The sequence below is a fragment of the Thunnus maccoyii genome, chromosome 11 (assembly GCF_910596095.1).
Source record: "Thunnus maccoyii chromosome 11, fThuMac1.1, whole genome shotgun sequence".
Classification (NCBI taxonomy): Eukaryota; Metazoa; Chordata; class Actinopteri; order Scombriformes; family Scombridae; genus Thunnus; species Thunnus maccoyii.
The window spans coordinates 9159558-9171613 of record NC_056543.1 but is presented as its reverse complement, the minus strand read 5'-3'; the positions used below and the strand labels follow the sequence as shown (position 1 = coordinate 9171613).

Genomic DNA, 12056 nt, shown 5'->3' with positions numbered 1-12056 from the left:
TAACGGATGGACAGATTTGTATTAATGAATATAATAGTGATGGAAAAGGGGAAGCTTGTGATGTGCTGTTCACCTGTGCACACATATAAAGTCATATTATCTAAATAACACCTGTTGTCATGCAGCGCATACACACCCGTACTCCAAAACTGTTTTTATCAAGCTGGTGGCTGAGATCCAGCCTCAGGCTCTTGCGAGCCCAGTGAGAGGGGTGGTGCCCCCAGAGGGGTGTTTGCTTAAGGCCCACTTTACAACCATGATGCTTTTTCCAGACCAGACCTGTGTCTGAAATGCAGACAGGAATGGGCATGGAGCCAGTAAGCTGCTTCTTAACTTTAAGAATCAGAATCACTCATTTCTTTTGCAAGTTTAGTTGAAGCATCTAAGTTATTCTCGATGGCACACATCAAACAAATTACTACAGTACACATCAGGCATGCGTTGTTGCCCCAAAGATGCAATAACAATTTATGCAGGGAATGGATGTTTCCCCAAATCCACAAATACCTCACATGCAAGAGAGATTTGCATGCAATCAGTGGAGGCATTTCCTGCATTATTTTCATTCAGCTGACTGGCATGCCCTGGGCACATACTGTTCATTGCATTACTGTAATGCAGATTGTGGCTTACCTTTAAAGGTAAAGGCCTGGGGCTATCTGAATCCTAATCTGTGGTCAAGGGTAACTTCTGCTCTGAGCTATCACTTCAATGTGCCGTGACACACTAATGGCCTCAGTCCCAGCGCGGATCAAAGCGCTGTTTGTGGCCGACACTGAAGATTACACTTGGCTGCTATGCCATTCTCACAGCGGCCAAGACAGATCCCAGAGGCTTTCAGAACCAAGATGTGTATCAGTCTTGTACCCAAACAAACAAGATGTGCGTCACTGAACAGAACCCTGAAATGTTAATCTTTCTTTATGCTGTTGCATTGATGGTGAGAGGACTATCTCAGTGTGTTGTTCACAACTTTCACTGTGTGTCTGTCTGTGAGAGAGAGAGAGAGAGAAAGAAAAAGACACAATGAAAGATTAAGTTTCTCTTATACACCTTCAGAATGAGAGGAATCAATATAGGGGAATAAAGAAAAGGGGGGGGGGGGGGGGGGTAGACATAGCAGCAGCATCACTGCAAAGCATTTTGGCACTGAGTTAAGCACCACAATTCAATAATTTGTAGGAAATGACACACGCTCTCTGTGAGCTAACTGAGACCACATAACCCTCCAAAATATGTCACTGATTAAAAATCATAATATCATAGAGGACATGAAAGAACAGGTGTGGATCAATTCTGATGTGTGTTTGATTCGCAGTTTCGTTAACTACCTTGTTTTCCACACAGTAACTCCCAGGTGGGAATCAACTTCAAAACCGCAGTCCTAATTGCGAGCATGTGGCCTTGCGCAGCGTCCAAGGCGCACTTGACTTTTCTTTTCCAAGCTGTCCGACCCTCTGGGCTGGAAGCCCTGGACAGGATTTTACAGCACGTCCATCGGAGGAACACATTTAGCCTATCAGTGAATAAAGGCGCCACACACACCGAATGAAGGATTTAACAACTGTTTATAAGCAGAAAACATATTTCACGTCTCATTCGGGACGTATAAAGCCAAATGCCCTCACTTTCACGGCTACACACAGTTTATAGTGAGTTTGTCGTTCTTATTGTGCTTTTTTCCTCATATCTGCTCTGTAGCATTTATTTTTTCTCCCCTGAAGAATTGCTATATCATTCGTTCTTTTCAAACCCTCCAGACCTCAATTGTCGTATAAACAACAAGGTGGATCTGAATCTGACAGGCGCGTCTCTTCAGCCCGGACCAAACCAAACCAAGACCGTCAGCTGGGAGGGAGATGCTGCTGGCAGGCTGGCAGAAGGTCCTGACAGGGCCCCGCGCCTCTCAATGCGGGCTGTCTGCTCTTCTTCATTAATTAGAAAGCCAAGCAAACAGACTGTAGTAGCTCCGTTGAGCCAATCTGAATTTGTTTTACTATGATGGGATGTTAAACGTGTCAGCCAGTGAGTCTATAAAGTAGCTCCGGAGTCTTAAGATTGAATTTTAGCCTATGGAACGAGATAATTTCACTTGTTCAGTGAATTATTTTTAATTTCCCTGCATTAGGACTCAACATTAGGCATCATATTTCACTCAGTGCTTTTTACATTTTAAATTTGACATGTTAAAGTTTTTTTTCAGACAGAATACATTAAAATACTTTTTTCTTTTTGTTTAACCCGGTGCGTCTGTGTTTGGAACAATATCACAATGCACCAGAGCTCTCAAAATAACACATTTTAGGCCAAGAATATGTTTTCATTCAGTGTAAATGTAGTTTCAACAGCTTCGTGCCGCAGAGAGTCCAGTGTGAGCGAATCCATTTTAAAGTGGTAGAATTTGTTTCCTTGATTAGACTATTAAGCCCCCAACAACTGACAGGACATCCGGGATTGGACAAGTAATGAAAATTAACTTGATGGCGCGTTAACCTGAAATCAGTCATTTTAAACACTACATACACATGTTCACGTCCGTGCGTAATTTACAATGCAAATGGTTTTGTTGACTCTTGGCAGAGTTAAAAACAAGACTCTGGGCTCGGTGACAATGCACCTCTTAATCAAGATGTTGTCCTTTCAAATTTCTCCTGTGTGTCAGACCCGTGGGTTAATTGAACTGTAGGATGGAAAAAGGTTAGAGAAACACTGGAACTGTAGGTTCATTAACTGTTGTAACTCAATCCTTTGGAAAATAAGAGTAGCTTTCATGTGTTTCCTGAAACAAATACTGAAGTCCCTACAGGGAAATCAAACTCATCGAAGAAGAATGTTGATAGGTTGTTGCCTTTATATTGTTTCTTCAATACAAGCAAACGACTTGCCTGCGCGTCATCTTAAAAAATCTCATTCATACTGGATATAACATCTGCAACGATTTAGGGGAAATACATGATTTCAACGCCTTATTAAACTTCTAACACACACATCTAACACCTGAAAGAAAATGAGCGTGATCCAAAGTTGCCTTATTGGACTTTTTATTGAGATCCTGGAGTCTATCGGTCTGTTGTTATTATTATTATAGAAAATGAATTATACAACCGCAATAATGCAACTTTAGAAGTGCTTCGGTGTAAATTTAAATGCAGTCCTCTCTAACCCCTGTGAGGTCACATGGTATTGTCACCAAACGTCAGACACGCTTCACCTGTCTTTGTTTTAAGTCGTCTGGTTAAATCAGCTGCTCCGCCTGCAAAAAAAGGACTCTGTTTATTGTAACAAACAGATTCCCTATAAATTAGCATCCTGGAGGACTTTGTCAAATCAAAACCACGTGTTAGCAAACATACAGCCTTCTTGAATTAAAGCTCATCCCCAAGCTGCCCTCTATACAACCTCGAAGAAAGAACGTGCGTATTGGATTAACCCCAGTCTAATTACAGCGTGCGTCCTCTCCATGGTTTGCCATTTAGTCAGTCGTATCATTTGCAAATTAGGTACGTATTAATGTGGGTACTAGATCTAAATTATGTGGGACGAATTGTGGTGATACTGTTGGAACATTTTACATCTTGTAGGTCTGTTTGGTATCTGACTTCAGTGCGTAAAAATATGTCTGCACCAGGATAAACCCAAAGGCGAAACATAAAAAATGCTCATTTTCCATTAAAACCTCGTTACATTTTGTACTGATAAAGAGCTTCCATGTGTTTCTGACAGTGGTGTTTGTTGTCAGCTGAGCTTTAATAGGTAAAACAATCCCATTCAGAGGCCACCGGGTTTGCGTGGCCTGCTGCGCCATAATGCTCGGCACAAGCCCTCCAATGAGTACTAAATACCAAGTGTTTTTTGTCAATATTAGCTGGACTACTTGGGGGGGAAGTTTATAATTGGACACGTGTTTTTTCCTTCTTTTTGTCATTTTGGAGATCAACTGATCCCTTTGTAATACGTTTTTAAAGCAATGAACGATCTACGAGGAGGGGTAAAGAGTTCTTAAGAGCTCCCTTTCAGTCTTTAGAATTGTCCAGAGCAACATGGAGGCCCTGGAAGTAGGCTATTTAATCCAGGAGATGTGCCCATGAGGCTGACACACTGCAGATATTAAGGCACATGCAGGTAGGCAGTCACCAATCTATCCACGAAAAAAAAACGGCTCTGTGTTGGTCATCACTTCTACCTAGAAAAGAAATATAATCATTTTATTTTACTTTTTAAAATATGGAGGACATTCTCTTTGACTTCGACCAGGATGGCAACACAGATTTTGCATTTTGGGGACAAATGGATCAAAACTTCCAGTTTCCGACCCAGCTGGACACCTTCCTGTTGGACTGCACCGCAGCCACTGGCCAGCTCTCGCCCTGGTCCTCTTTCGGCTGTCAGTCCATGTTCCCGGACGCACAGCTGACCTTCACCGACCTCGACGTGCAGTCACCGGGCGCGAGCGTCTGCGCTGAGGCCGAAACTTCTTCCGTGGACGAACCCCTGGATATCAACAAGCGCAGGGCGCGGCGGCTGGTGTCCCATCAGCCCTACAAGGTGCAGCGGCATGCCGCCAACATCCGGGAGAGGAAGAGGATGCTGAGCATCAATTCCGCCTTCGAAGAGCTCCGCTGCCACGTACCAACGTTTCCCTACGAGAAGCGGCTGTCGAAGATAGACACTCTGAGACTGGCCATAGCCTACATCGCCCTGCTGAGAGAGATCCTCATGTCAGGCTGCGACCCCAAATCCTATGTGGACGAGTGCATGAAGAACGGCTACAAGAATCAAACCAACGCCATTTGGAACACAAGTGGTGAGCTGATCACCCTCATTAGCAAGTCCTAAAACTGCCAATAACTATTGATTGAGTCTAAAGTTAAATAGATGAAATTAATTAGACTAATCACCATATTCAGCCCAGCCTCAGTCAATTAAATGTGCTGACACCAACATTAATTATGACATTATATATTTTTAATTAATTATTTTAAAGTAAAATTAAAACATTATGCCTCTTTTTGCAAAGTGTTTGGACACTCTTTTAAGATAAATAGTATAGGTCATAGATTTAGAACATTGGAGAGGATGTTTATCAATTGGCTGCCACATATATATTATATATATTATATATATAATATTATATATATTATATGTTATATATATGTATATGTGCATGCATATGTATATGTATTGCAAGCTGCTGAATGTTATATTTATTTTATATTTAATCCACATCTACATGACAAGAAGCTTTGAATAAAACATTAGCTTGTCATAAACTCACCAAAACATAAACTACCTGATCTTCAAAACTTCAATAAGTTTTTGCTGATCAGTCAAATATACTTAAGTATATGTTAGTATAAAGAACATAATCACATACAGTAGAAGTTTACATTTACAGTGGACAGTATATTATGAATGCATGGAGAAATGTTCCATTTACTGTCTGCAGCTCTGTTACCACGAGAATCACAGAAAGGCTTTTAATGGTTAATTAAAATTTAATCCGTTTTTCATCAGAAAGAAAGAAAGACTTGTCGTTATTCAAAGCAATCCCATAAAGCAAATGTCATTTAAAGCAGCTTGTTGTGTGTTCGCTGCACACTTTCATCCCCAGGTGTGTTTCCCTCGGGCATTCACTCTTAAACGAGCCTCATTTTACCAAAACATAAGCACTTGTATTCTTATTGCCTCCGTGCACTTAACTAAATTCTGTGGGAATCTGCTCTGAAGCCTCTTTATGGGGTCATTCAGATGTAAGTGTGCCCCCATTCTTATGCCCTGACCTAGGACTTGTTAAACAGTCATTAAAATGTATCAAAACTTATTGTTGTTTGTCCTGCTTTTGTCTCCTTCTGAACCCATGCTCCCCCCCCCCCCTCCCAGATCTGACAGCCCGCCTCTCTTGGATAAAGTGGGATTAACTGAGGAACATGGGGCACCCCGAGTGTGGAGATTGCAGCGGGGAAGTGTTCCTCACATGACAGAGCCGACTGATCGACATCTGCAGACTTCTCACCGGGTCACACACCTCAGGCTTTCTCAAACCCCATCCACTCTTTCGTCCTCCGTGGCTTTTAATATTCTAATTTATTGTCGACTGGTAATTGAGAGCCATTGTTTCTGGGGGCCTGGGGAGGGAAAAGGGGGTTGTCATTGTTTACCCGAATGGATGGCACTTGTCACAGGGAGAGAGGGGCACGCTGGCATGAGACTGAATGGACTTCCAGGAGGCTCATACTTCTGCATGTAGCACTGAAGTGTTATCTGGACTCTCGCTCATTAGTCCGCGAGTCGATGTGTTAAAAAAGAGCCTTGATCATGTAAATGAGACGACGGGCACGAGAAGCAGATCGGTGTGATGTGCTTCAGCACGTCAGGTGCTGTTTCCGAGGACGGCAGTAAGGCTGGTAGTGTACTGTTAGTTTCATTCGCAACCTCTATCATCTGTTCTATTATTTATTTATTTATTTAATTCTAATTATTGCTTATTTATGACAAAGTAATTGTAATCCATTGTTGAACATGTGTTTCAGCATACTGTAATTATTTGTTGTTCTGTAACTCAAATGTGAGAAATGTGTTTATACTCCATGTTTTGTGACATGTGTCATGACAGAAAGGCTCACACTACAACTTTCTGGGATAATTTCACATATTTTGTAAACACTGATATCCATAAAGGTGAGATCATAAAAAGGAAACCCGTCTCTATTGTCAACTGTGGTTTTATTTGTGTGTTAGATTCCTTAATGTCATCTCAGTCCTGGGATGATCCTCCTTCTGTTCTTGGCATGTTGGCATTACACATTAAATTATGCCAAATCAAAATCACTCGTAGGTTTGGATGAATGTTCCTATTCATAGCAGGACTCAGTTCAACCAATGTCTTATTACACAAATACCATGAATTGAGTCAGCAGTTTAGAACAGCAGTGAGTCCAGGTGGAGAGCTCTAGCGGTCACATGACCTGGATCAGTGAAAAGTGTAACAGGTGTCCTTCCTCAAACTGAGTTTTATTCCCAGCCAAACCTTAAAGCATAGCTTCACAATTTTCAAGTCTGTCTTAAAACAATAGTCAGGTGCCTGAATGAACATTGAAATAGATTTTACTCGCTGTGATTATCCGACATGTTCATACTGACCATTAGAAGATCTTCTCCAAATGCACTAACAATGTAAGTGATGAGGGACAAAATCCACAGTCCTCGGTTTGAGGAAAAATGTATTTAACAGTTTATCTGAATCATCTATGAGGCTTCAGCCATCTGAGTTAGTCAAGCGTGTACTTTACAGTTACAGCCTTTTTAGTAAAATAAAATCCTTTACTGTTCAGCTGTGGTGGTAGAATAGCAACAAAAAGAGGGAATTAGGCACCAAAAAGACTGTTACTTTAAGATATCGACTTGATTTGACTGATTTTCACGGCTGAAGCTTCATATTAGCTTCAAATAAACTTTTAAACACATTTTTGGTATGGTATTTCCCCCCATCACTTCCATTGAAACTGCTTCATTATTATGACGGGATCTGGTCAGTATGAACAGGAAGAATAATTAAAGCAAGAAAAACATCTGTCAATGTTCATTTGGGCACCTGACTGTTGTTTTAGGACAGACTTCAAAAATAGTGAACCAGTCCTTTAAAGACATTCTTAAATTGGATGTATAGTAGCTTAATGGATACATAACTGTGATGAATATTGTAGGGGTGTCAGTACTGAAATAAAACATACATACGGTGATTGTGTTATTGTTACTTAATTTGGACGTTTCACTGTGCAGAATGATGTCCTGAGTTTGACATGAGAAGGTTTTTTTTCTTCTTTTTTTTTACATTCATCTGCTGAAAGGGGAACTTTTCTCTGAGAGCATGATTTTGTGACATCACAATTAGTTTGAAGCAACATAAAACATGAAACCTCCAGCACACATACAGACGAGTGACAAATTAAAGGAAAAACTGGTCCAGGTCTGAATGCTTGACCCCCACAGTGAGAGGATCCAGTAGCTCTGTTATGTTGTGGGCGGCATTTTGCTGACATGGTTTTGGTCCACTTGTCCCCTTAGAGGGAAGGGTCACTGCAAATCAATGCAAAGTTGCTCTGAGTCATGGCCTTTATCCTATGATGAATCATTTCTATCCTGATGGGAGTGGTCTCTTCCAGTATGACAATACCCCGATTCACAGGGCATGAGGGGTCACTGAATGGTTTGATGAGTATGAAAATGATGTGAATCATATGCTATGGCCTTCACAGTCACCAGATCTCAACCCAATCGAACACCTATGGGATATTTTGGACCGACGTGTTAGACAGCGCTCTCCACCACCATCATCAAAACACCAAATGAGAGAATATCTTTTTGAAGAAATCGTTCAGTGACCCCTTTGTCATCCGTCTGTGCATCAAGACTGGACTTTTCAGTGAAGTAGGAGACGTCTTCTGTGTATTGTGAGTTTTTGCATTTCAAATACATTCTGGGCTTTTGAATGAGAGAGAGGAGGCAGATGTTACAAGGTCATTGAACTTTTTTTTGTGAAAAAAAAAAACCCAACAAAAAAACAGCACATCAGACATATAAATGTTAGTCCAAGCAGAGTATTTGAATATGTTTGGATGAGATAGTCAAGATAATTATGAGTAATTGTAGTGAATCACTGGGTAGTAACATGAGAAGAGCTCATTTAATGTATTACGTGGAAAAAGAACAGTAATTGTTCCGGTATATAGCTACCTCTTTTTTGTCCTCACACATACCAGTGTAGCACCGTATCTAAACCACAAAACTGTCAAATCAGCCTCCTCACATGACTGGCAGTGTCAGTAAGATGGTGACACTACATAGCACAGCTGATATATAAATCTTTTTTCTTTTTTTTTAACAGTGTAGTTTTTCATAGCTTGAGCTTTTCTCTCAACAATTCACAGATGCTGCTCCAGGTGTGCTAGTTAGATGTGTAAAACAGGCGAAGGGAGTCAACAACACACCCATTCTTCTTTTGCACATGTAATTTTAGTGCCACTAATGGAGCCCTTAGGAAACAATTAAGAAGCAGCAACGTTATGAGACCTACACTGCGACATAGCTTATGGGTGATGTATAGCTGATGAATTTCTGGTTTGGGACTTTCAGTCACAGCAAATTAAAAATGGGTCCCTAGTTACTCTGGAGACTAGTGTAATGAGATTTAACCTCTCTGTTGAAGTTACTTGCAATTATATGTTAGTACAGGTTTTTTAAGATAGAGTGAATGAAAGAAAAATATTGTATTAGTACTTAGCAAAACATTTTTTTAAAATTAAATCCAATAAGTAGATTCTTGGGAGCAAAAGTATGAACATTTCAATCAATAACTTCTATTCAATCCCTCTGTGTGTGTGTGTTTTCAAGCACTGTAGTCATTCACTGCTCTTACAGGTGTCACAGATGTTGCCTTGACTCCTTTACCAACTGTACACCTGTTTAATGTAAATGTAGCAGGATGTGGTAGTACATATGAAATATCATTCATAAACTTAAATTCAGCAGGTTGAAACACACAGAGTTTGGATATAATTTGTAAGCCTTATAATGGTAGCAGTGACCTTTGTGGCACTCTGATGCTCAGTTAACCCTGGGTCCCCCTAGTGGTATTAGTTGGTCAAATCTATTTCTTCATGTGTTAGTTTCTGATGATTCGTGTGGGAATCAGTAGCTTCAGGAGCAGAACTTTAATAATGTTGTATCAATAACTATCATGAGAAGTTCTGATATATGTCCAATTCAACTCAAAAATATGTTTTGCTAATTGTTACTTTACTTGGATTTTTGAGCTTCACAGAGCAGAATAATGTATGTGCAGGGGGAAAGTTTCTCTTTTCTTTCCTTAAATCTGAGTTTAAGTCTTGTAGCTACGAGCATGATTTGTGACATTGATTGGCTTACAGTTTTGGAGCCAATCATGGTTCAGTATGCAACTTACACAAGTGTGATGTGGAAACTTGAAGCCTCCAGTGCACAAACACTGAGAATAAACTTTACAGTGAAGATGGAGACATCTTGTATCCAGCAGTTAAAGTCTTGAAATAAAAAAAATATTTGCATATTCATTGATTTTTCAATGAAGTTAATGGAGTAGATGTCATTTTAAGATTTTTTATTGAGGTAATTGAACCTATTTGTGGGGAAAACCATATCAAATCAAACATTTTTAAAGATTTCATTTTAAAACATGTCTGGAGGGGATCTTTAAGCTCTGTGTCTGTAGTAATTCAGATCAATTCCAGCTGCACATATCACAGATGCAACTCTGCTTATAAAGTGTATGCCCTAAAAATTAAATCAGTGAAATAATAACTACAATGAATAATTATTCAGTTTAACATAAATGAGACAAAATCATTCTTTTATAATGAAACACAAATTACATAACTACTTGACACTACTTTTTCTAGCCATCACTGTGGGATCTTGACCCATCAAAAACAGCTCTGAATACCATTTGGATGAGATATGATTCAGCCACGGGGAAAATTTTGGGGGCCAGAATGAGTAAGATTCTTCCCGTCTGTGGACTGCATCAGCCTCTATAAGCATTGAGACAGTTTATTGATTTAACATCCGGCAGACTTACACTGACAAACACTGTGAGGCTGTTCTGCCATCGGCCAGCAGGTGTGTTTATCATGTTAGTGTTATTTTGGATTTCTGGACTTTGAGCTTATAATTAGTGCATCACATCCTGCTGGAAAAATTTAGAGTTTGTAAATTGTTTGTGGATGGAAAAGATTTCCAACAGTCCTGTCAGAAGGTCACAGATCTCTCAAATCTAATTCGATATTTCTCAGATACACAGTAAATCTAATGTCACATGAATGTATGACTAAGAGTTTATACCAAAATGTAGGGGAAAGACTCATGTGGTGCAAGGATCTCTAAAAGGCCCTGAGTGTAGCCCACATTTGTCTTTGGATAAAAATATCAAGCAACACAAACATTGTTGTATAAAGAAAATAAATAAAGTTGTTGCTCTGCTTATTTCAACTCACCAGAGGTACAATGTGGCACTGTGGGGTCAGACAATGAGAGAAAGATAAATATACACTCCCACAGCTACAATATAAATCTCCATGTCCATGTGGTGGTACAATCTTTAGTACCATCTCTGCACTTTTCCATTCACCTGCCACTGTCGACCAGCCAGACCTACATGGAACGATAGGAGGTGACTCTTAACTTCAGACCTGAGTGGGAAGGTCTTTCTACCAAGTAACAGACACTTGATGCTCAAAGATGCATCATTTAAGTTTGCTCCATATGCTGCATCTTGGATGTAGAACAACCCTTTAACAGTAATTCCCATTATGCAGATGGATTGTCTCATTACTGACCATGCTGATCTTTATTTTGTTGAATTTGCTCCTTTTGCAATGGAATAAAGTTAAAACAAAAAGCTAAACTCTTCAAATATTGTGTGCAGCATATGTATTCATCACTGACAGTGCATCCTTAAATAGCAGCAACCTGTCTCAAAAGGGCTGTTTTCCTTTGCTTAAAAGTGAAGTATTTTAATATGTTTACCTAATAACCTGAGCACACAGCTCAAGATATTTTGTTTAACTATTAGTCCTCTGCTACCAAATGTATATTTTCTTGTCAAAAGTAAATTAAGGTAAATACAGAGGCAACATTAAACAAGGTTATTGTGTAAAATTACTACTGGTGCTCTTTTGGATGTCTAAACTACCCTTCAAGGTCCTGACAACTGACAATATGCAAATAAATTGCATGTAAACATGGTCATAACAAAACCCACAGTACAGTACATGCACATTAAGTAACATTACGAACAGTATAGTAGAAAATAAATATTAATTTAAATGTCCCACTCTGCTGAAATATATTCATGCCAGTTTCAGTTGTGTGTCAGTCTAGGCTAAGTGTTCTGAGGATTGGACTCTTGTAAGTGCTTTTTTACTGTTTCTCTTGTTTCTGGGTAGCTACCGTTGTGCTGTGTATAAAAGGCTTGGACGAAACTGCTCACTGTGTTGTTTCTGACTCATTAGCACTCGCTTTCC

General features: G+C 39.8%; 1 protein-coding gene across 1 annotated transcript; it reads left to right on the top strand.

Annotated features, from left to right (window-relative positions):
• Positions 1-3199: 3199 nt before the first annotated feature.
• On the top strand, positions 3200-6677 carry LOC121907377 (pancreas transcription factor 1 subunit alpha). The gene is made up of 2 exons (XM_042426901.1): positions 3200-4804; positions 5881-6677. Exons 1-2 carry the CDS (start codon positions 4225-4227, stop codon positions 5916-5918), a joined length of 618 nt encoding a protein of 205 aa, XP_042282835.1. The 5' UTR covers positions 3200-4224; the 3' UTR covers positions 5919-6677.
• The last annotated feature ends 5379 nt before the right edge of the window (positions 6678-12056 follow it).

Coding starts and splice junctions, on each gene's coding strand:
- LOC121907377 (XM_042426901.1), top strand. CDS start 4,225: ATGGAGGACATTCTCTTTGACTTCGACCAGGATGGCAACACAGATTTT. Junction 4,805..5,880: donor CGCCATTTGGAACACAAGTG/GTGAGCTGATCA, acceptor CCCCCCTCCCAG/ATCTGACAGCCCGCCTCTCT.